The sequence below is a fragment of the Prosopis cineraria genome, unplaced genomic scaffold (assembly GCF_029017545.1).
Source record: "Prosopis cineraria cultivar Desert tree isolate PC_DT_omini unplaced genomic scaffold, ASM2901754v1 PC11, whole genome shotgun sequence".
NCBI classification, from domain to species: Eukaryota; Viridiplantae; Streptophyta; class Magnoliopsida; order Fabales; family Fabaceae; genus Prosopis; species Prosopis cineraria.
The window spans coordinates 23,703,902-23,730,857 of record NW_026555342.1 but is presented as its reverse complement, the minus strand read 5'-3'; the positions used below and the strand labels follow the sequence as shown (position 1 = coordinate 23,730,857).

General features: G+C 30.8%; 1 protein-coding gene across 1 annotated transcript; it reads left to right on the top strand.

The window, feature by feature from the left end:
- Positions 1-21,083: 21,083 nt before the first annotated feature.
- Positions 21,084-21,682, top strand: LOC129286354 (protein JINGUBANG-like). Its single transcript, XM_054922332.1, has 2 exons — positions 21,084-21,360; positions 21,408-21,682. Exons 1-2 carry the CDS (start codon positions 21,084-21,086, stop codon positions 21,680-21,682), a joined length of 552 nt encoding a protein of 183 aa, XP_054778307.1.
- Positions 21,683-26,956: the final 5,274 nt, after the last annotated feature.

The window sequence follows — 26,956 nt, the reverse complement described above, 5'->3', positions numbered from 1 at the left end:
AAATTGATTTGGACGTGAGAGTCCATTAGAAAAAAAATCACTGACATGAAGGACCAATGAGATCATTAGCTTCACTAGAATTGGATCGATGGCAACTACAAGGACAAGACTGCCAACTACCACAAGACTGGACCGACGATGACTATGATGATCGGACAATAGACTACTACCAAGATTAGACCAACGATGATGATGGGAATTGGATAGCCAACTTCCATTGGGACCAAACCGACAATGATGCTAGGCATTGGACGGCTAACTTTCACCAGAACCGAACCGATGATGATGATGGGGATTGGACAACCAACTTCTATCAAGATCGAACTGACGATGACAATGGTGATTAGATGGCCAACTACTGACATTGGACCGAAAGCAATGACGAGGACCGAATGGCTAACTTCACCAGGACTGAACTGACAATGATGACAAGGACCGAATGAGAGACTTCCCCTAGACCAAATCGATAACTATAATGGGGACAACATGGCCGACTACCACGAAGACCTGACCGACAGGGATGGGACAAGTGACTTCCACTAGTCCTCATATCGCTGTCAGTTTGGTCTGGGTAGAAGTCAAGCGTCCAATTCCCATCATTGTCATTAGTCCCGTCTGTTAGAAGTCACTCATCCAGTTTGATCGTCGCCGTTGGTCTGGTCCAGTTGGAAGTATCTTATCTGATCCTCGTTGTAGCCATCGGTCCAATCTCAATGGAAGTTGCCCTTCCGATCCTGGTTGTTGCCATCAGTCCAATCACTGTAGAAGTTGCCTGTTCCATCCCAATCAATGGTGGTGGCTTATTTCCATCAACTTTGATGGTTTGGTTGAATTACTATTAACAGACACTATTACAAAAAAAAGGTATAGTAGACTGTTCTTTTATAAGCTAAAAGAACCGTTCAGTATGCAACTATCATATATTCATGAAACAAATATTGGACAGTTATAAGAACCATCTAATATTGGGAGCCCAATAATGGACGGTTCTTTGACAGCGTCCAATATGAAGTTCAACATATGTGTTCAAGGAAAAGATGCTATACTGGATGGTTATTTGCAAAACTATCTAGTATAGGAAGCTATATTGGAAATTATTGTCATAACTGTCCAATATAAGCTATATATTGGACCGTCATGACAATAACCGTCCAATATAGGATGATATGTTTTAAAAAAAAAATAGGGGCATTTTTTTAATGCCCAACAACTCAATAAAACTTAAAATTTATAATGAGAGACTAATTCAAGATTTATAATGAATACTGATGTAAAGGCTCTATAAACAAAAATTTATAAATCAAATCAATGTCCAATGACAAAATAATTAATGTATCAAATGTTTTAATGAGTATAATGCAATTATATAAATTTAAATGGGCACAAGAAGAGGTCAAATACAAAAACATAAACATTTACACCTAAAAACAATCTCGTGATTACAAAAATAAGAACTTGAAAGTTGCATTCATGCTCCTGCAAAACCAAAATCAATAAGTTTAGAATAACCTCATAGTTACATAAAACTCAAACATGTAACTCAATTCAAGCATGTTCTTTTTTCTATGTTTAACTTCTATAAATCATTTTATTGGACTGAGCATAGAGCAATCTAGACTTTGGAAAATAAATAAATATTATAATATATTCCTGAAGCTTTGTAGTAGTGTTAGCGTGCTCCTTGAGTTGAGCTTGAAAATTGCTTTGCATTTCCACTGTCCCAGATCTTGCAATCATTTGAGCCCATGAATTAACCCAAATTTGCACCAAACTAAAGGTACTTGAAGATACCCATGAATTGTAACAAACATGCAATAATTTCATGCCATTTTAGTTTTCTCATTTCATAGCACATTTCAAGCCTTGTCTTGTCACAAAAACCAGTCTTTCATTAACAATGACAGAAAAATAATTTAAAAATACCTAAAAAACAATAATTAAAATTAATTTAGATTGAAATTCCACTAAATTTTTCAAAGAAAGACACAAAAAAACCTTGGGTCCCTCATGTTGCCAAATGATTTGAACTTTTAAATGGTATATATCTACACCAAAAGCCAAACAATCAGAGAACAGTAAGAAATGGCTCCTCAGTTTATTTTCCTTATTATTAGAATCAGCCTTTTTAATTTGTATCCTAAAAATCAGCTTGTACTGAAGCCATCTGTTATGTGAAATGAGTGAAAAATTACCCTTTTTTGACATACACTACATGAAGAAAAACTAATTCTTGCACATAAAACAAAGAACAATTCTCATGATTGTCTTAAGTATTTCAAGATTTAGGAAACTTCATGATTCTCTAAGACAGCATACAAAAATGAGTAGCTATGGCACATAATAAAATTGAAAGTACATAGTAGCTATGATTTAAAAGAATAAGAAGTTTTATTCCTTGTCATGGAAAATATCTGTAAAAAGGCTATACATGCCAAAGTTGTTATGGCACACAATCTGCTTAATTATTATCCTAGAGATAGTTTGAATGATTATTATAGGATTGATAGGTGAGGGCCTACATACAGAATCCATGAGCTGAATTGATTTGGACCATTGAATGTGAAGCATTTCAATCTAAGGTGTGCTCAACGAGTAGTATTTAAATTCAATCTCTCTGCATAACCTATCGATTCAATATCTAATTCTTCCTACATGCCTAAGGCCACCCTTCAACAATGTCTTCAGCAACATTCAAAATCATTAAACTCAAACCCAAAGTAATATTTATACCAATATCGTTCTCCTCAAAATCCTTCCAAATATAATTTAATCTCAAACCCAAAAGAAGAAAAACAACATTAGACCAATCCCTGTACACACACACACATGTACTAATAACATGCTTCAATTTCCTTAAGTTACGACCAACTACACTGTGGCAATGAATTGGGATAGGTACTATTAAAAATATGATCATTTAAACTAAAAAGAAATTAAAAGATCATGTCGTTATATTTAGATCATACATCCCAACTGTTAATATAGAAAATTAGTCCAATGAAAATAGTTCATTGGCAGATACCTAGGACAAGTTTAGAGAAGTTAAAATAAAATTCATGTCAAGAGTCACTCAGAATACAAAAGAAATTTATAATCTAACAAATGAAGGACTCTCACTGTAATAGAGGGAGAGATTGCCGAAAGCACAAAAGACTTTTTCCACAATATCTTATTGATTTTTGAAATAGCAGCTCCAATCTTGTTCTCCTCAAACAAATAAAAAAAACAGAGACCCAGATCAAAATCAAAAGCTTTCACTAGCTCCAATCTTATTGATTTCCAAAATAGTAGCTAAATTAAAAGGCATGAATCCTTTCACCTCCATAAGCAAATGGATATTTTCATACCACAAGCCTTGACAAGAATCAAAGAAAAGAGTTCAAACCTAAGAAGAATGACAAGAAAAAACATTGAAAGAGAAAGACAAACCTTATATTTTTGAATTACCAAGGTTTTCCTTGGAATGCAAAATAAAACAGTGTGAAGGAAATGGGTCAAAGGACATGTTTTATAGCAGTGATGGTGCACTCCTTGACAACTTGGCTTGGAAATAGAAATCCTTAACTTGATGACCTGTCTCGGCAAGATGAAGGTGTGGTCCGATCTCTGCAACAAATTTAGAGGAACCTCTGGCTCCCATGAGGGTCTAGAGATTACGGCTCCACTGCTTGGCTCAACCTATACCTCAATGGTGACGTTTTGCAAAACTAGGGCAAAGGGCTTCACCTGTGAGAGAGAGAGAGAGAGAGAGAGAGAGAGAGAGAGAGAGAGAGACGATTGTGTAAGAGAGTGAAGAAGACGATATCTTTCTGATAGGAATATTGTTATTATAAATAGTTTAATATATTAAACACATGTTGGATAGTTATCTCATCCAACTGTCCAATATGTACTTAATATAAAAAAATAAAAATTTTTCAAGCATATATTGGATTGTTTTGATAATAACTGTTCAATATTATAGATATATATTTGACAGTTTTTTTTTAACTGTCCAATATATTTCTCTATGTCTATTTATTGGATGGTTATGCATATAACCATCCAATAAGTGGCGTCATATATAGATAATTTTGTAGTAGTGAAATCGATCAAGCCTTCATGCATTTTGGTCAAATTAAAAAAGAGATTAAGTTACGATTTGAAATAATAGGGGTTTAGAAAATATTTTAAATTATAAAAAAATTAAGAAAGAACTTGGATTTGGATTTGGGTCAAATTCAAATTCATACATTTTTAATTATCCAAACAATGGATTTGGCTCAAATCCAAATCCATGATCCAAACATAGCATTAATTCTTTTCGTTTGATCTTCCTTGTTTTCAAAACTCTCAACTAGGGTTTTACTTTATTATTATTAATCATCCACCTCATCCTTTTATTTAAACAAACTATGTTTTGAGCTGCATTGTTAATGGCTTGATAATATTAATAATAATTAAAAAGAATCATATATATATATATATTCAATATAAAAATATTTTGATCATGTTATTAGCTAGACAAAATATAACTTTACTTAATTTATAATTTACTCCTCCGGTCTTATTTATATTTAAAAGTTTGTTTAGTTATACATGTGTGTTTGTGTGTATTATGGTTTTTTTTTTTTTTTGCATTCATGATTCCAGCCCTTTTATTCATTATAAAGTTAATGAAAATTTGTTTTGATGTGACATAAAGAAGGCCTTGTAATCATTCTCTTTAATAATGTTTTTTATGTTACATGCTATAATATTTCTTGCGCATTATTACAAAATAAAATTTTTTAACACATTTTAAGTTATGTCATGAATAATATTAAATCACTATAAAGCCTTTAAAATATCAAATAAAATATTGTGAATAACACTAAGTCATCATAAGAATCAAATTTTTACATTAAAATTTCACAATTAAATTATTTACTTTAAAAATTCTTTTAGGGTTTGTCATGAATGAAACTAAATTACCGTAAGTGATACTAAATTATCGCAACTTCCAACACTGATTATTTTCCTCTTACCCAATGGTATTTCCAAGGACCAAATTTTTATAAAAAATAAATAAAATATACAACCCAAAATAACATTCTCTTCATAAAATAAATTTTAAAAAAATTAAAAGAAAACCTTGATAATAATATTTCAAATTATGTGGGCTTTGATCCTCATCATAGGATACATAAGTCCTAAACTTTGATCCAAAGTCAAATCCTTTCAAGGAAATAAATAATTTGTTTTCATTAATTTCTTTTTATCTTTATTTTTGCATATGGATTTAAAGAGTAATTAAAAGATATTATTTAAAGGTCAATTAATTTTACATAAATAATTTAGGGTAACCGTTTTTATGAATAGTTGTTGTGAGGTGTATAATAGCTTCTTTACACACAATCGACTTTCAAACCCTTTTCACAGACTATTTTTTTTTTCATTATACAATTTTCCAAGCTTTTCTTAAAAAATTTAGTGGCAACTCTCATTTTTTTACATTTATTAACCTTCCTTCTCTGGAAAGTCAAGATCCAAGTGCGACAAGTTTACTTCTACTTTTTTTACAGGAATAATTAAACTCCAAACAAAAATAACTTTAAAATTTATTGACACATAAGTTCTTAAAATTTTCAATGAAATTATGACATTTCAATAGACCATATTGTCATTTATATAATTTGGGAGATTTTATTGCCATTTTTCCTATTTTTAAAAGTTGATTTATTGAATTTCTCCCCTCAACTTAGACATCCCAAAATGAGGATTCATATGAAGATGAGGCGCATATGTTTCTTAATTCGAGTTTATTTATTTATTTTTCTTAAGATCAAGTACAAATCAATCCTCTTGTTAGAAATTTGCTTACGTTCTTCAAACATCGTAAAAATGATTCTCACTAAAACTAGAATAATACATATAATGTAGTGTTTTGGTTCTAAAGAATTTAGTTCTTTTCGTTTGATCTCCCTTGTTTTCAACTCTCTCAACAGGAGTTTTACTTTATTATTATTAATCATCCACCTCATCCTTTTATTCAAACAAACTATGTTTGAGCTTCAACAACAACAAGAATCATATATATATATATATATATATATGTTCAATATAAAAATATTTTGAACATGTTATTAGACACAAATATAATTTTATTTAATTTATGATTTACTCCTTCTGGTCTTACTTATAAGTTAGTTCCAGCATATTTGTCACGCCCCAAAATATGGGAGTGATAAGCACGGATACACACCTAAATACACATCCCTTGAGCCTAATTCAAGAAATTTTTTATTTTAAAAAATACTTTTGATTTAAATGAAACTTGAATATTTTTGTCAAAATTCTGACAAATCTTTTCTGTAAAAAGAATCTCCCAAATACTACAACACAATTTTCAAAGAAATATTATAACCTATAGGGGCTAAGCTCCTTTCAGCTAGCGGATAAAATATTTACAAAATAAAAACTTAATCATAGACTATGCGGAACACCTATAACATTTTTTATAAAAGTACAATATATAGATTAAAATTTTACATAAAATAGACATTAACCAAAATGGTGTCACAACTTCAATCTAGTAGTAAAATTCCTTGAATGATCAGATGGAAGTACAAGCTATTTGGGACCAAAAAAATATTTTTTCAATAAAGAAAGTCTTGACCATAACATAATGTAGGATCAAAATGATTAAACTACAACATTTACATAAATTAAAGAAAAAAATTCAATGCAAAAAAATTTGTAAATTCAAAATAGAAGTTCTAAATAACTTTAATATCAAAAAATCTTATATCTATAATGACAAAGCAGCTTTCACATTTGATCTTGATTAATTAAAATGATTAAATAAATAAATAAAAATAACATATTCACTAAATTAAAAACCATTACGTAGAAAATTACCAATTAATTAAAAATTCACATTTTTGGGGGAATTTATCAAAACAATATACAAACGTGGATACATAGCCCATGGAGTTAAAAAACCAAATGTGGCTTATGCCACAAAAATAAATATGGATATGCAGTCCATGAGAATAATACTAACCAAATGCGGTCAAAGTCACAAAACAAACACAAGTGTAAGACCCACAAAAAACTGATGTGAGAATAGAGCTCTCGAGAATCCAATTAGTTAGTCATTAACTAAGGCGTTAAGGGCTAATGAATTTCTATTAGCAACCATTGTCTTGCATAAAATTTCCTCCAATTTCATTTTCAAACATGCGAGAAAATCATCACTATAAAAATTTAGTTCTCATTCTCAAAGTCAAACTCACATAAATAGTTTTAAGCATCAAAACTTATCAAAATAGAATTTCATAACTAGCGTTCGTGCTTGCATTTATTGAAAACCAAAATTTCAAGAGATGATAAAAAATAATTTCACTAGATAAAGAAATTTAAATAATAAATTATTCAATACTTGACATAGTATTTATTAAAATAATCTACTTAAAAAATATAATGTTTTAGAAAATAATTTTATAGATAAATTAATTAAGATATTATCCACTTACATATACTATTCTCAAACACAAAATTCACCTTTATAGTTTCAACGATTCCTTACTACCTTAATTGAGATTTTCTTTCTCTAAACCCCCTGAAGTAACAACTACTCGAGCAGAGTAGAAGAAAAAGAAAGTTTGAAGCTTATATTAACAATGGCGGAAGTTGGAAGAAGGAGATACTACTGTTTGAATCAAGAAGAAGTTGAATGTTACAGGCGACGTGCGAAGAAGGGAAGACGAAGGAGAAGACCAACAATAGTGACCCCCATAGCGGCACACCAACAGAGAAGCAGGGGAGGATGAGTGGACCTCATATCAGAAAAAATGACAGAGCAACGGTGGAACATTACCCGATTCTCACTTGCAACAGCCTGAACTACGAAGGAAGCTCGGATGAGTGAACAAGGGGGGTGCTAGTTAGTGTGCTCTCTCAGTCAATCTCCCCCTCTTGTTCGACTAAACCAAAATGAGGAAGGGAGAATAAAATCGTCACCTCATCGAAACACTACAGTATCGAACAAATAGCATCCCATGGTTGCTGGCGGCGGAAGAACGAAGAGAAGGAAGAAGGCTGAATCAGAGACTGAGCTCTCTCTCTCTCTAGATCTGGAATCTTCAAAGAGTGAAGATGGAGAAGAAAGAGTGAAGAAATTGCCCGACTTAAACTCTGCCACTCACATTTTCTTCTTTTTTTTTTTTAGTTCAGGGGCAAAATGGTAATTTCCTGCAAGAGGTAAAACTAAAAATCTCCCTTTCTGTGCGCAATGAGGACTTGAGCACAAGATCTAAATAATAAAGTGCCAATAGAAATTCCACTAAACCACTAATGCATGTTATTCTTACTCCAACAATTAATAAAAATTCAATAAATTTATCTTATTATTGGATCTTATAATATGAGTTATTACAATATTTTAGTGGAATCAAGTAAAATCTCAAATCTCATTATTAGCTCTATCTAAAAATGTAATAAATTTAACTTGATTTATCTCTATTAAATATATACATACACACATAATTTAAAAGTAAAATACTTCAGCAATTAATAACTTTTCCAGCTTTAATATGAGCAAAAGAGTAAAAATGGACATAAAAGTCACAAATGTTCCCTACAAATGTTCCCACTTTATTTTATAAATAAAACTAAAGGAGTAATTATTAGTGTATTAAAAAAATGTGAGTCCGGGGCCTCCAATGCTTGACCCTTCTAATATCATTTGTAATGTTCTAACCTCCCGATTTTTTTCTTTTGAGTATTAGCTTTCAAATAAAATAATAAACATTCTAACATGTCACAGTCAAGAAATTGTGCAATTTTAATTTTTATGATTTTTTCAAGAAAATAAACTGAAACTGCGCAATTTTCGGCTATTTTCTTTAAAAAGCCGTAAAAAATATAAAACTATTTCGTTTCATGACTATAAGATATCAGAATGTCCATCATTTTATCTCTGGTAAAAAAAATCATTTTATCTATAATTTAATGATCAAAAGATTAAAAATTATTTAAAAAATTGAGGCATTACAAAGTAGTTTGAAAATTAGGGCCTTAGATATCCCAAAGTCCAGATAAATGTGCATGGAAAAGAACAGAGCAGTTGGTCAGGAAATTATTCAAAGGTGTGAACAAAGACAAATAAATTTTACTAATGAATTTGGGTCTAACGAAAATGAATAGCCTCACCACATGACAAATTAAAATTCCAATCCCTACTGAGAGGATTATCATACATGCAATACAGGGGTTCAATCTAGACTCTTGTATTTTAAGACGACTAATAAATATATTATCCAACACAGAAGTCTGCTTTTATCTTAAAAAAAACATTTTATCTAGAATTTAATGATCAAATGATTAAAAATAATTTAAAAATTAAGGCATTACAAAGGAGTTTAAAAAAAAAAATTAGGGCCTTAGATATCCCAACTCTAGACAAATGTGCACGGAAAAGACTAGAGCAGTTGAGCGGGAAATTATTCAAAGATGTGAAAAAAGACAAATAAATTTTACTAATGAGGTTGGGTTTAACGAAAGGGATTAGTCACTCACAAACATAACAAACCAAAATTCCAATGCCCGCTAAGAGAATTATCATACATGCAATACAAGGGGTTCAATCTAGACTCTTTTATTTTAAGATGACAAATAAATACATTGTCCAACGCAGAAGTCTGCTTTTATTTAAAAAATATTTTATCCAGAATTTAATGATAAGAAGATTAAAAAATAATTAAGAAAATTGAGGCATTATAAAGAACGTTAAAGAATAAGGCCTTGATATCCCAAGTCCAGACAAATGCGCATGGAAAAGAATAGAACAATTGGTCAGGAAATTATTCAAAGGTGTGAACAAAGACAAACAAGTTTTACTAATGAGGTTGGGTCTAAAGAAAAAAATTAGTCACTCAGTACATGACAAACCAAAATTCCAACTCCTGCTGAGAGAATTATCATACATGCAACACAAGGGGTTGAATCTAGACTCTTTTATTTTAAGATAACTAATAAATATAAGAAAAATTTATGTATAGGTCCCATAGAATAGACTTATTTACAAATAAATCTCACAAAATTTAAAAATTACATCAAGGTCTCCCTTGAAACATGAGTGTAATTTGAAATTAGGTTGCAAAAATAATACCCAATTAAACATACATTACATCAATCAAATAATCAATTTACAACTATTTTATTAGCAATTTATAACTATAATTTTAATTTTTTATAATTATAATTTCACATGTCCAATAGTTAAATAGTCATGTGTTACTGATGATGTCAAACTTTAATTGTTTACAATTACTTCATCAATAATTTATAATTATAACTTCATCTTTTTACAACTGTAACTTTACATATTCGATAAAAGTTATAGTTATAAATTGTTAATGAAGTAGTTGTAAATTATTTGACTGATTTAATGTATATATTTTTAATAGAGGCATTATTATTTTTTTATTTTAATTTTAAATTACACTCAAATCTCAAGGGATCAAGTTGTAGTTTTTAAATTTTGTGGGATTTATTTATAAATAAGTTTTTTCCATGAGACTTCAATGAAATTTTTCCTAAATATATTATCCAACGCAGAAGTCTGCTTTTACTTTCTTTATAAGAATTATTATACCCCAAATAATATATCTCTCACATTCTATCAGAGTCACTTCTAAATTCTAATAGATATAATTGTATAATTGACAGTTTCTTTAGTCACACACACACCCACACACACACACACACATATATATATATATATTGCATTCATGATTCCAGGCTTTTTATTGGTTAATTATAAAGTTAATGAAAATTTATAAAGAAGGCCCTCTAATCATTTTCTTTAGTTATGCTTTTCATGTTACACACTGTATTTCTCAAAATGTCATGCAGATTATCATGCATGCAACGCTCAAGATTTAGCCAAGAATTATGAACACACAAAAAATAATATAATATAATATATTTATTAAAATTTTTTCTTTGTAACACGCTTTTTTAGGAAACTATCATTTAATATTTTTGAGAACGCCAATAAAATATTAGATTAAATGGTAATTTAGACCTAAAACTCTAAATTCAGGAGTGATTGAAGCTTTAAAATTATATTTAATATATTTTAAATTATAAATAATTAAATATGAAGTAATCTCGTTTTCACCGTTAATTTGCACCGAACTTTACTTTTAGTACGGTAGGACCCACATCACTCAGCACTTCTTTCATTCTTCTGTCATTATTCTCTTTTGATCTCACCAATATCGTTCCAGCATGGCTTCTGACCTTCGCTCCTCCACTACATCATTCACCCCCTAGCCGTTCTTAATTTAACGGTTAAGATCCTTAACCGACATAATTTGGTGTTTAAATATATGACAGTTAAGTTGTTTAACCATCATACAGTATATTATTAATTGTTATTTTTTAAAATTTTAGAATCTAAAGTTTTATATGACAGGTTTAAATGCCCATTATATATTGTAAAATATATATATGATAGTGGTTTAAAATATTCATCATTTATGGTCTAATCATCATCTGCCTCACCATTGTATGGCCTATTTTTTTACTGTCATTTTTCTTGACATCTTATATATGTAAAATTTTGTAGTAGTGACTAACAAGTGACTTTTTTTTAATCCATCATGGGATCTCCAATTACAAGGTTAGGCTGTTATCATCATTAATTTCAAATTGGATTAAGTGACTCCTTTCCCCATCACATTTCAATAATTAAATTGTTCCCCAGGGGCTAGTTAATGAATCCGCTAGATTTAACTCTGATCTTATATGCATAATTGATTAAGATAACCTATATTCTAACAGTTGCCTTATAACATTATGTCTCAATCGAATATGTCTACTCTTGTCATTACAAATCTTATTTTTAGCTGTAGCTATTACTGATTAGCTATCATAAATCATCGGCATAGTCTATGCCAATTTTACTCTCAATATAATATTTGCTAAGGAGAATTTCAACTACTCAGCCTCATTAATTATTAACCAAATCCAAAGTTATAAACTTTGACTCTCAATATTTTATTTGACTACCACTGGATTTTTTCTCATTATGAATATAAAATTCAGTTAATATCATTGTGTTATTTTAATACCATGGAAACCCATTATTTATGATACCGACATTCATGGTATCCCTCACATTCTCATTTGTCTCATGCTCTTATGAGACTACTTATATGCTCAATCTCCATACAACATATGTCATAAGATTACTATTTATTAATGCAGTAACCTCTCAAAAATTTGTACATACACTAACTGAGCAACAAAAATATCTCATCATTTTTGTTAAATGACATATTAGCATAATAACAACTCATTGACACTAAGTGTCAGTTTTGTACCAAAATAATTGTTAAGAAGATTTTTCACAACATAAACTCTAATTTTAAGGTAATGAACTCTATCTCCATTGTAGTCCTATTAATATGTTTTATTTTTGTCACCACTAAGGGTAAATAATCACTAGCAAATCTTCTCATGTGAATATACTATTCAATTAACGTCGGCATATTTTTTACAACGAACGGGAATCCACTATTCACAAAACCATGATTTAAAAATATTTTATTTAACTCATGGGACCTTGACACAGGTAAGCAAATCATTATTCACAATAATGAAGACTTATGCAAAGATAATTAAATAGGTCATACACCTATTTTGAAATGCATTTATTTATACCAAACAAATGATTAAATTTATATCACCATTAAAATGCTTGTTTCGAGCTGTAAAAAACATTCATAATTAAAAAAATTTACTCTCATGCAAATAATAGCCTCCTCTTAATTAATTTTTATCTCTAAATCACAACACAATAATATCTTGACATTTATAAAATAAGGATAATAATTTGGCACAACACAATTTTTAGATTAAAGCAAAATATTTTTCCTAGCTGACACCCTGCACTTTAAAATATTTTAATCATATGAAAAATATATCATACCATATGAATAATTCAAATTATATTATAATCTCATCATATAATCTCCTTCCATTCTAATTAAATTAAAATCATTTCTCAAATATCATTCTAATCAAATTAAAACACCAAAAGCAATCAGAATTTTCAAAGAAAAAAAATACCACGCACCCACATTTGGATATTGTAAAGCATATTAATGATGGTATCAAATGAAAGGAATTTATTCTTGATCGAGACGTTAAAAAAAAAAAAAACTTAACAATATCTCCTTCTGCCAGTCAAAAAACTGAACGCGATAATCACAAAATTAAATGCAGAAATTTCCACATTTATAAATTTCCAAATAGGATCAAAATATAATTTCACGTCATCAATAAATTATATTTTTATTTCAGTCCACATCAAAATATAATTTCACATTGATGCCGTAAACACACATCAAGACATGCATCAAATGTACACATCACCTAATTACAAATATTTTAGTTCTCTGAAAATTATTAAGTTCATAAAACTGTAATATATATGAAATATACTATCACGAAAAATTGCAATTACTGCCATATTAATGTAAACAAAAATATTAAGGTTTAATCCCAGCATTTTCCTTGACCAAAAAACCCAAAGTTTTTGTTGGCGGTATGAATGTAAATCGCGAGCTACATGAGTCATGCTCGGAAGGACACTGTCCTTAAGAATATTCCGGCACACCGTGATGACAGACCTGCAATTTTATAGGATTAAACAAGCACTTTCTACACAACGCAAAGGCACAGAACAACAGCACTAATAGAAATAAACTCAGACAAACAAGAGAAGTCGGAGGAGGAGAAGAATGCCTCAAAAGTTTAAGTGGCTGTCATCTTGTTTAGTCTGAATGCATGCCTATATATAGGCCAAGATCTTGGATGAACGTTAGCTGGCATTTTCTGGATTAATTCACCGATTACACAAACATAAAACACGTTTAAGCACTTGTCTGGAAATGTTGGGGGGATAAACACATTTAGAAATTTAATCATCCGTTTCAGAATCTAGTTAATGGCCAAAAAACAAAAGCTCATGTCAATAAATAATTATTTATTTTTTGTAAAAATAATTCAATAAAAAAAATCCAGTGCCTCTTGAACTCACTCGCAAGGGGGGTGAATCGGCTGATTTCAATTACAATTGCCCTGAGTTAGCTTATTTTTTGCACCCGAGCCCACTTCTCATCCAAATTCATTTTACTAACCCATTTCATTTCTTAGTATTTATACACTAGGAGAGTTCTTTATTGAGGCAATGTGAGACTTTTGACACACACAACAATTTTCACACAACTGATATGAAAATGATAATAAATATAATAAATTCTCATCATTGTAATTTATTATTGCTGAGTAAATGATCAATCATTTGCTGAATTGTTTCTGTTCGTATTGGCCAAATTAAAATACTCATATGTATAGTTTCGTTTGATCATCTACCGGTCGCTAAAAACATTTTAGCCGCATACTTCAACTCCTATCATGGGCCTAAGAATGGTATCTGATTGCCATTCATATTCAAGGTGTTTATATTCTTTCCATCTTGTTCTCAACTAATTTCCCTTACTTGATTACCCTATGAATCTTCTTCCGTGCATATCGTAGTATCTAAACATTTCTGCATCAAACTCGACTAATCTACCAAATAACCATATTTGCATTTTGCCGACTCCTAACAATGAAAATAGCATTACAAATGGCAATTTCAAAATGCAAAAAGATATGGCTACCTAAAACAGAATAGGACCCCATGTTCGTGCAGGAGGAAAAATCACAATGAAGCATTTAAATTCTAGCAAGCCATGCATTCCTAGCTATGGTAGGTCAACTTCCAAAATCATTTTCATAGCTTAAGTAATGTGATTGCTCTCCTTACACAACATCAGATCATTTTGCCAGTATCATAAGCATGTGGTATTTATGCTTGAGAGTAATTCAAACGCACCGCTACTGAGGTCTTAAATGAGTTCAAATTTGGGCCAAATTTGGCATTATTTATGTTCATACTCACCATTATCCATCTCAACATATAGTCACTCACATGCACCCCAATACTCAATACTATACCTAAACACTATCAAAACCCACTGCCTCACCACATGCCTTCATTGAGTCCAAAACCAAGTTTAGTGTCACACCCCAATACTAATGGTGTGACCGGCACGAAATATTGGATTCACTCACATTTCATAAGTCTTAATTATCCAAATATTAAACTATAATAGTGATAGATAAATTATATTGATCAATAAATTGTATAATATATATTATTTATTTATTTATATCTAATTATAAAGTCATAAAGTCTTAAACATTTGGTAGAAATTTTAGCAAAGTCTCCCTTACAATTACAACATCCCAAAATTTTTTATACTCAATAAACATGTCAGCAAATCCCAAAAAGGAACTTAACTCCAAACCAGCAGATTACATGATAACAAAATAGGACCAAAACCTAATTAAAGTATAAGTTGAGCACTAACTATCATTGTATAATATAATGACTATTTACATTAAAATAAATGATTGAAGCATGCTTTCATTGTTCAAAAAGCAATAGAGCCTCTCAATAATTAGCAAGAGGTGCAGGGTCAACTATATTATTTGAGACTAAAGAAATTTTTTGATGAGTAGTGTCCTAATGAAAATCATAGATAAAACATGTAAAAGTAATAATTAATAAAATTTAGTTTATAACAAATCAATGAAATATTAAAACCCATATTTACTAACAATAAATGACAAAGTCACTTAATAATTAACCATGAAATAAACCAATAATTTTGGAGTTTTATAGGTTAACAAGAATTGAACGACTCAAAAAAATATATAAAAGGAATTCAAATAATGATATAATAAAAAAATGTTTGTGAATAACTAATATAAAACAATAAATTTTTAAAACCAATCTAGGAGGGAATTTACCATATACAATCAAACAACAGTTCGTTTAATAGAATAAGTTTAAAAATAATAAATTTCTAAAATTCACTTTTAGTGGGACTTTATCGAAACATTTAATATCACAGTCCACGAGAATAAATAACCAATAAATGTGGCTTAAAGCCATGAAGTAATCAAGTGTAGTTAAAAGCCATGAAACAAATGCAAGCATGAAACTCACGAAACAAGTGTGAGTATGATAATCATGAATATTCATCCCTTCATTCCACATGTGTTGGCCTGCGTACGGGGCTAGCATCTCCTGCAAACACTTTGCTAGATAGTGTACCATGGTGTGCTAAGAGCTAACAGAACTACTGTTAGCATCCAGCGTTCTAATTTAGTCCCCCTAATTAAAATCAAGCGTGCATGGAGTTGAAACATTCATTGAAAACCATTCTTTTTAAAATATAATGTTCAACTTTTAAATTTTCTTTTCAATTTTCTCCATGTATGAATTACCATTTTTAATAACGATAATATAACTAATAAACATTTAAACAACAAAAATGTTTAGAATAATATTCTATAATAATGTATTGAATCCAAATATTCTTTAATAATAGCATAATTCTTAATGAATGTAAAGAAAATTCCATAATAACCAATTAATACAGAAGTTGGGTAAGTAAAAAGAATTGTATGAATCATAAAATTAAAATTAACAAGAATATTTATACAACTTATAAATGAATGATGTAAAAATTTAAATAAAGAAATTTATAAATATTTTGTAAGAAATTATTTGGAACACTACCCACTCACCTGAGAAATTCTCCAAGAGTTCTAAAGCTTACTTTACTTTAACTTCTCACTATAATTCCAACGATGCCATTAACTTCCCAACAAATAAATTACAATCCTAAAATCATTTTTGTCATTCTTTTCTTAATATAAGTAAGTACGTATTTAACTATCAATTTCTAACATCTAGCAAAATTATCTTTACCATATTAATCTCTCACTGCATCCTTTAACTTTACTCGTCAAGTAATTTTTCAAACACTTTGTAGATATTCAACTAATATTCAAAATAGCACCCATCATCATTTAAAACTTTAGTTATGCTTGAATCAATTAAACTATTTAACAAATCATAGTCTATCCCTACAACTCCTCTTAACGTAACATTAAACTTCTCATTGTTACAATTTCTCTTTTAGACATTTAACAGATACCTTGTGGACACTCAAAATAATATATAGATAAACATCTCCTTGACCCTTTTTCAACAATCCTTTCAAACACTTCCAAACTTGTCAAGAATACATTACATCAAATTCAACTTAGCATCAAAATAAAATAACATCCCATCGTTACACCAGCACACCTCAATTCAAATTCAACAATTATATATTTCAAAATGACAACACAACCTATCAGAGTTTTCTCAAATCTCTATCTGTTTTTTTAATTGATTTCGCAAGACATAACAGCCAAACCTTTCCAAACTCTTGCTTAGTTCTCATTTTCCTTCCTTCTCCAAACATTGCATTGCAACTGAAATGAGTTTCTTTCTTCCTCTCTCTCTCTCTCTCTTTTCTGCTTTTTTTTTCTTTTTTTTTTTCCACAGCAGCATAAATCAAAGAAGAGACAGCACCCATCGGTCATAGGAGGAAGAGAAACTGAGGTTACCTCACGTCTAGAACTGAGGAGGAAGAGAAGTTCAAGATGACGTACCACGCATCACTGACAGCCGCGAAGCAGAGAAGAGTCAAAGAAGGGCCGAACAAAGGAGAGAATCCAGCGACCTCCCCCCCTAGCTGCGAAATAGCGACGGCGAAGAGAGGAACTTGATGGCGAAGATCTAGGAAGCCAGTCGATGGTGAAGAGCAGAAACGCAGACCGACAGTCAAGAATCAGAGGAGCTTATGTCGGTGAAGAAAAGAAAGAAATTGAGGTAAAACGCAATTCTCTATTTTTTGTGTAGAATGAATATAAATTCTGACTGAAAAAGGAAAATTGGGAAACTACAAGAAATTACACAAGGAAAAATTACAAGAATGAGCCTAAAATTTTCTATAATTTAAAACAGAATAAAATGAATTTTTTGCTAAATGAAAAACAAACTTTGGACATTCAAAAAGTTACTAAAGTAAATTTCACTAAACGACCACTCTTCACTTTCTATAAAACTAATTTAAATAAAAATATTAATTAAAAATTTATTTAATTTAAAAGTTTTGGGTCATTACATTTAGCACAGTCATAACATGTTGGAATATGCAGCTCTTAAAATTGTCGGCAAAAGCAAGTAAATCATAGTCTGAATTGTGTTCAAAAACACTATTCTTAAAAATTATTATGCCACATCGGGTTGATCATGTGGCAACTTTCTAAGATTAAACAAATTCTTCGTGCAAAAAGTAAAACATAGAACAAAAATCACTTCATAAAATCAGGTAAAGCATATGAGAAGCAGTGTGATATAAAACAGGGAAGAAAGTCTGAAACCTCAAAGGCCCTTTTTAGAACGGCCAGTATTGTCTTTTATAGGTAGAGACTTCAAAAGACTAAGCAATAAAATTACTTTAATCACAATTAAAAGTCCATTATAAAAATAATAAGGTTAAATAAATAGATTTAAGTGGGGGATTATGATAATTAATATTATTTTATATAAACAACTTCTTTTAAAACACCTAATATATTCTATAATAGGGAGAATAGCAAAGAGATCCTAAAAGGATCAACTAAGTCAAGTTAGATCCTAAATGTCAACTATCGGAAATTTGCAACTTAATCTTTCTATTTTACAACTCCGTTATTTTTTTTATATTTTAGCATGGTTGAAGAAATAAAAAAAATTATTTGCCTGTTAAAATTTGGAATAAAGCTGTTGCAAATTCATCATAACGAGTGGTCAAATTGAAAAATTGAATTACAAATTCCTAACATTTGGCATTTAAGACCTATGAATTAATTAATTTTTTTTGGAACCTCTCTATCATTCTTCCTTTATAATATACAATATGGCCCCACCTTGCTTTGGCCAATCTCGCTCGCACTTGCGGTCCTCTCATGGCTAGGCTTCGTCGACGTCGAGGTGGTGGCCTCCCCTTCTGATTCCTAGGAGATCATCAAGGTTCACGACACCAATTTCTCCAGTCGGCCGCCCAATGCCAGAGCCAAGTACGTACATGGATTATAACTATCAAACCTTGTCTTCGCTCACTATGGCTTGTGGTGGCAAACGCTCCTCTATTCTTGAATATCTGAACCCACAAAGCAGTAAAGTAACAAGGCAGTGACGAGAGTGTCCGTTTTTCTAATTTTCTTCCTCTCTTCTTACTTATTTATTTATTTATTATTTCACTCTTCCCTTGACTCAACTCACTCAATCATACTAACTGCATGTTTGGATACGCTAAAAATCGTTATTGAGTTAAAAAATAAATTTTCCAAAAGATACCCAAACACCTGTTTCATTAAGTAGGTAAACAATTTTTCTCTGAAAATCAATTTTTTGATTAAGCTATATCTGTGAGCTTCTGGTGTTCAATGAGAGAGAGAGAGAGAGAGGGAGAGAAAAATCTGATCAAAAAGCATGTGCAAAAATTACAAGAATGGCTTAAGAAAAAAATTATAAGAAAAGCACAAAACTTTCTCATGACAAAAAAAATAAAACCAAAACTCTATTCTCTTCTTTTTTTTTAGTAAAATTCAAAATTTGAATCTTTTGTCAACCACAACCTTTCACTTAGCACTTGTTATAAAACTAATTTAAATAAAATATTAATGATAGAGAAAAATTAATTAATTTAATTAAATTTAGGGTCATTACAATATTGTTGCAAAGGTCTATAGAGAGAGAGAGAGAGAGAGATTTTATGTCATTTGTTATATTACTACATTTTTATGTTACCAAAATTTCAAGATAGTGCTTAACGGTTTCTGATATGGCTTATATCCGTGATGTCATTAGATATCAACTTGTATATTATCATCTTCATTAGTTATTGTAAAATTGATATTTGTTATTTCAGAATTGAAATCCTTCTCTTCTATTAAATTTATTTGAAACTAAGATATATCAAGTATTTATTTACATAAATTAAATTATTAATATTAATATAATTGAAAACTTTTACAATAATCAAAATATTTAATTTCAATAATATATTTTTTACTTCTAAATAAAATTAGGAGAATACAGCCAACCTCCTCAAGGGAATTAATCATAAATTAATTAATTTTTTTATAATTAATTATACCCAACTAAAATCCAAACGGACTCTAACACTCACACTCTCCGCTTCTTTGTGCTCTCTCTCTCTCTCTCTCAACACTGCATTTTTGAGTATCTTGTCTTAATATTTAATCAACTTTATATTTATTATAGAGCATGGTGGAGACTGAATTTAACAGGCCAATAATTTAAGAGTCAAGACTTTGAGGTTCCTCTTAGCCTTCTCTTGTACCACATCGCCAATCGACATGAATAATAATAATAATAAAAATTAATTTGGGGTAAAAAATCGATTATATCACTTATCCAAACACATACTAAGTGGTAGATTTTAATCATAATGATTATGTTATAACACAATCTGTTTGGATACTGTTTTTTTAAATTAATTTTAATAGAATTGAAAAATTTTATAATTTATTCAGAATCAATTTTAACTATTCAGTTCAGTTGTATAAATTATCATAATTTTTTAATTTTATAAATTTTGTGCCTTTTTTATAATTTTTCCGGGGCCTTTCTTGTATTTGCTCATATTTGTTAGATAATTTGAACGTAGAAGCTGAGTCCGGGGAGCTTTGAGAAAAATCAATATTTTTTTGTCAAAAATCGATTTTCTGGACAAATGGGGTGTTGGATAGTTTGTGGCAAAAATTGATTTTTTGCCTCAAATAATTGATTAAAAGGCTATCCAAACAGGCTCTTAATTAATTAGACCCAACTAAACTTCAACCAGGTTCTAACACTCACACTCTCAGCTTCTTCGTGCTCTCTCCGATATCTTCTCTCTCTCTCTCTCTGCTGCATTTTTAAGTATCTTGTCTTGTATATTTAATCAGCTTTAGATTTAATGCATAGCATGGTGGAGACTGAATTTAATAGGCCAATAATTTAAGAGTCAAGATTTTGAGGTTCCTCTTTAGCCTTCTCTCGTACGTTTGCGTGTGCAGTAATGTGATACACAATGTAATTCACATCACCAATGGACATGAATAATAATAATAGCAGCAGCAGCAGCAATAATAATTTAATGCAGAGCATGGTGGAGATAAGGGACAACAAAAATGGGGTACAAAGCGAGGGCTCTGAAAGAAAGGATGAAGAGAAGCTGCGTGAAGCACTACGACTATATATGAAGCCTCCTCTTCACCTTTCCCACCGTCAAGGATTAGCTGCGTCGTTTATGCTTCCCAAGAACTACGTCAACGTTCACCAACGCAAGAGTAGGCTGTGGTTTCAACACTGCGACACGGTGTCCGGTTTGGCCGTGAACGAGGGGCTCGTGTATTCGGTTTCCTGGTATAAGAGCTTAAAATCTGGGACACGTCCGATTTCTGGTGCATGGAGTCCGTGAAGGCGCACGAAAACGCCATCAATGTCGTTGTTCAGGGAACGGAACGGTGTACACGACTTTCAGCTAATGGGGGTAGTATGGTGTGGAAGAGGGAAGGGAAGGCGAAAAAATGCAGATTTGTGAACAGCCTAGAGAGGAAAAAATCAACGGTGAATGCACTTGCGTTGAACGGCGACGGGATGATGTTGTTCGTCGAAGGTTGTGATAGCAGGTCTCTTCTTTTTTAAGAAAACAAAATAAACGAAGGGGGCTGGGGAAGATTACAGAATTTGGAAGCCAAGAAGCAGAAAATGATGGATCCCACTTCTTAATCTGGAATCAATAGTAGAGACGAGATTATCCCCATTCAAAATATACCAAACACAGGTTTAGGGGTTTAAATCAGTCTTGAAGAGATAATTCAAAGTCCAAATTATCACTTAACCCTTCTTAATTTATAATTTTTAGAAATAATATTTATATTATGGATAAATTTTGTCCCCACGAGCTAATTAATTCCATTCGGGTTCACCGCTGGGCACAAAATCATGCAACTCCCCCCCCCCCCCCCCAAAATTGTATGTAATATAGGGCGGATCATCTAATTTTAATACTACATATAATCTCAGTTACTTAATTATATTTATGTGATGATAATATGTTTGTAAGAAAGAATTACATACTTACAGGTGAATAGTTACTTATATTTTTTATTCCACTAGTTCCACAGGGAAAAGCACGTGCAACTTTATTTTCAATTAACAAATTTATATCACCAGCATGTCCCTGTTTCATATATCAAAATATAATTAGTAGAAAGGAAGTAAGCAGTGCTGGGAAAATACATTAAATGTCTCAATCAAAAAATTGGTACATTTCAATGTCTACCTTAAAAAAATAATAGAGGTTTCGAGATATTTGACAACAACTACAACTAATGTGTATGTGTGTATTGAAAAAAGTAGTTAATTTTAAATATATCAATTTTGAGTTTAATTACATCAATCTAAAGTCAATTAAAGTGTTAATTAAAATTAATCTCACCTTGCACTTATTGCCCATTGGATTGGTGCATATTAAGAAGGTTGTTTCTAGTGATTGTGAAATAACCATAACCGGTCCACTTCCAAATAACAGAGGCCTAATGTACAATGATCCTTTTCCATATGAAAAGACATAAGCAAACAACAAACAATATATATTGATGTAATTATCAAATATTTAGTGCCATTGAGTTACATTCGAGTACTGTCAGGTTGAAGATCACAACTCTTAACACATTGTGATTATATATACTATGAATCATGCAATAATTCAGTTTTTAAATTTTGTTTTGCTGGAATATGGTTCACCCTTGATGACTTTGTAATAACCTAAAAATTTTAAGTAAAATTAAAATATATAATAATGTGTTTTAATTAGTGTTGTTGAAATCGAACTGGACCGGACGGTTCGACTAGTCCAACCACTACCCATTGAACAAAACAGTTTAGTTCAATCAATTAAATCAATCTAGCATTTGAATCGGGTTGACTCGGCTAGTTTTGAGAGAACCTGCTTTGACCCGAAAACTGGAGCCGGGTCAACCCGGTTCAAAGCTAAAAAAATACAAATAAAAAGAAATTTAGCTTGAGTTGCTTAGACTCACAATTTCTCTTCTCTAATCACTAATTCTCTCTCTTCTTCTCTTCTCTAATCTCTAATATCTAATCTCTAATCTCTCCTCTATGATCCAGGCTCAATCTTTAACTTTTCCTCCAACCTCTACCTCAACTTTAGCGATCCAACCTTTGATATTAAAACGAAAGCTTGTGAGTCGTGACATGACAAAGTACCTCCAGCTCCAGCGTCTTCTTTCGAGATCATGAGCTTGTGCTGACATGCCTCTGCCTCTAGCTCCAATGGTCCAGGCATCTAATATAAATATTATTTTTATTTAATTTTTATGTTATCGGTTCATTGCGGTCTAACTAATTAAACTATGAAAACTATGACCCGTTGCTCTTTCCGGTTTGATGTCTGGTCTGGATTTCAAAACATTAGTTTTAAATGTATTTCTATTAATTTTGGAGTTATTTTACCAAGTAGGATTGTTGGTTTAGTGGGAGTTACATAACTTATATGTATCAAGGATGAGTTCGATTCGATTCGATTCATGCTGATGCAAAAAGAAATATTTTTATTTGGTTTCAGCTTTGCGAAATTAACATAATGCTTTCTTTTTAAAATTAAAAAAAAAAAACCATCAGATTTGTTTCCCCCAGTCCTCGTCATTTTCGTTTGCCGCAACGAGAGAGAGATTGAGAGTGCTTCCAGAAATTTCATCCTCCTCTATTCTGATCGTCTGCTCCCAGTGAAAATGGGTGCGTCATCCACCGCCGTTGTTGGTGTTAGGAAGCTCGCAAGTCCTCCGTTCTTCCTCCTCCGTTAGCACTGCAGCTGTGAGTGTTGCTGCTCATTCTTCTTCATTCTTTTCTTCTGTGTGCTGTAATCTTTTTAGTCCTTCCCTCTTTGACTTTAGTAGCAACGTCAAAACTCTCCTTTATCTTCGTTGGCATTGTCCGTGTGCTGGTGTGGAGCTCATTTTTCGTCTTTCTTTCTGGTTTGACCCTAGGAGCTGAACTGGTATGGGAAGATTGATTCTTTCTCTTCTACCTTTTGTGCTGGTTATTTGGTGGCTGAAAGATGAAGGGAATTTGAAGGTTCATCTTAGCTATAGCTTTGGTAGATGAGTGTTGTTGGGATCCATACTTTTCTGAAATTCAATGTGAAAGAGAGGCATGAATGAATGGGGTAAATGATATTCTTTTCTGATGTGAATTGATTATTATACAAGGAATGAAAATTAGGGAGTTTAATTAGTTCAAATATACATATGGGAAAATTTGGAAAAGGGAATTGAAGAGGAAGAAGTTTGGCTTGATTTAAGGTTAGTGCAAGAAAGGAGTTTGACAAAATTCCTACTAGAAGAAGTTTTGCTTGATTTTGTATTTTCTGAAATTATATTAGTTACGGTGACAGGCATGACCGTGATTGAGCCATACGGCTGTCGAGAAATTGTTGAGATTTGGAATCTTTAATGTGAGATCTGAAATAATGTACATTTGGTAAGTTGACAAAAAAGCTTACTAAGGGATTGCATTTTAAGGGAGTATTTATCTATTTTTGCTCAAAAAAAAAGGGAGTATTTTTCTATGGCCAAAATCATATGGGAAAATTTGGTGATATAAAATATGATGTTGGGGAAATAAAATTTGTAGAAAAGGGAGTTTGGTTTTCGTTAAATGATTCATGCCTACAAGAGGTTTATAAATGTCTCAATGTGAGTTTTGACATGCGATGACAAGATACTTGTGGTGAATGTATTGTTGATGATTAAACAATTATTAGAAGACAATTATTCTCTTTAGTGGATGTTGAGAAATTTGATCAGTTCAAATTATCTTATAAGAGAACTTTGAAAAAGGGAATTTGTGTGATATGAGTAAAGGCCATTAACGAATTCTCTATATATTTTATATAGGATGTTGAGAAGAGGAGAAACTTTTTTAAGGTAGAAAGAAGTAAATCTTTGGAATTGGGAGTATAACAGGTAAATGGATAGCATTTAACTGATTTATCAATAAAATTCTCTTACCAAAATATTTTTTTTACATGGAACATTCAATAACAATTATATTACGTATTATACTTTGTTAAATTATTTTTATCTTGGGAAATTATAAGAGATATTAGGAGATATTTGGATAATGGAATGGTATGTGTTTATCCTTACGAAGAATACGTTCAAAATTGATGAGATTATTTTTATTAACTCTGAGTATTTTGGGTTACACAATAAATGTCAAAAATGGACTTCAGTTATGAAATTTTATTTTGTAAGGTTTTAATGCTCAAAGCTATTCATGTGAGTTTGACTTTAAAAATAAGAATTGTATTTTTATAATGATGATTTTCTTATATGTTTGAAAATGAATTTGAATGGGATTTTATACAGGACACTAGTTGCTAATGACAAATCCATTATCCCTTGGCACGCCTTAGTCAATGATTAACTAGTTTGATTTTGTGAACTCTATCTTCACGTTTGTTATTCGTAAGTCAAGTACCTATGTTTTGTTTTTGCGACTTCAAGCTATTTTTGGTTAATATTACTCTCATGGACTATGCGTCCACATTCGTTTCACAGCTCAAGCTGCATTTAGTTATTTACCCTCATGAACTGTATGTCTATAGTTATCTTCATGGCATAAGCTGCCTTTGACTATTTACTTTCATGGACTGTGTGTTTACATTTGTGAATTATTCAGATAAATCCCTAAAATATGAATTTTAAATTAATTGGTGATTTCATATTTAATGGTTTTTCAATTAGTAACTATTGTTATTCTTATTTATTATTTAATTTGTTTGATTTGTCAAGATCAAATATTAAAGTTTCTTTGTCATTATAGATTTAAATGTTCTTGTCATTGAAGTTATATATACATAACTTGTATTTCAAGTTTACAAATTTATTTACATTGAATTGCTTTCTCATTTAATTTATAAAACTATTGTATTTTTTTTCATTTTGATTTTTTTCAAAATGTTATGGTTGGGGGTGTTATTCATCAGAAACTATTATTTTGGTGTCAAATACGTTAGTTAAAGTTGCATCTTCCATTGACCATTGAGGAGCTATAGTATCCAATTGAAGTGAGGAATTGTTGATCAAGCTTCTTTTAATGTGAACTTAAATCCATGTATTATATTTCGTTAATTCTCATATCAGGTGCTCCATATAAGCTATAATTAGAGTCCTTATCCTTATTATCTATATTTTTGTTATTTGCTGATGGAATAAAGTTCCTTGTTGCTTTTGTTTATTTTGTAAAATAGTTATAGATTTGGTTTTTGTGAGGTTTTTATTGAGACGAGTGGTTTTGTCAAAATTTTTACAGTCTAGAAACTTTATTTATATAAAAATATTGCAATAAATATCAATCTTATTTCAAATAAATTAAAATATTATATTAGAGTTTTCTTAATCAATGCTTAAGGGAATATTTTTGTATATATATCCCATGCCGGTCACTTCCAAGTTTTGGGACATGACCCGATTGGACCATATAATTAAAAGCCCAAACCCAATGGCAATTAATTAAAATTGGGTAAATTATTTTGTTTAAATGATGTAGAGTCATGGATTGTAGGAAAATTAGTGAAGCAATAATAATTTTGTTTTCAAAATTACGTAATTACCCATATTTCGATCGTGAAATATAGGAACTGATTCCCTACTACTCTCTCCCTCTCTCTCTCAGAAAATATTTTACATTTACTGTGGAACTTATATCTGAGATTCATAACAGTAATCCAATTGTCGTGTGATAGTAGAGAAAGCCTTAGTGTCCGTTTGGATATGTCTATAATCGATTTATTTTCAAAAAAATCGATTATTTAGTTTATTAGCCAAACATTTAAAAAAGTAAAAAACGTTCTAACCCTAAAATCGATTTTTTCAAAAGCTAATATTCTAA

Excerpts from the sequence above, each read along its gene's own strand:
- LOC129286354 (XM_054922332.1), top strand. The coding sequence starts at position 21,084 with ATGGACATGAATAATAATAATAGCAGCAGCAGCAGCAATAATAATTTA. Across the intron at positions 21,361-21,407 it reads ACACTGCGACACGGTGTCCG|AGCTTAAAATCTGGGACACG; the intron begins GTTTGGCCGTGA and ends TCCTGGTATAAG.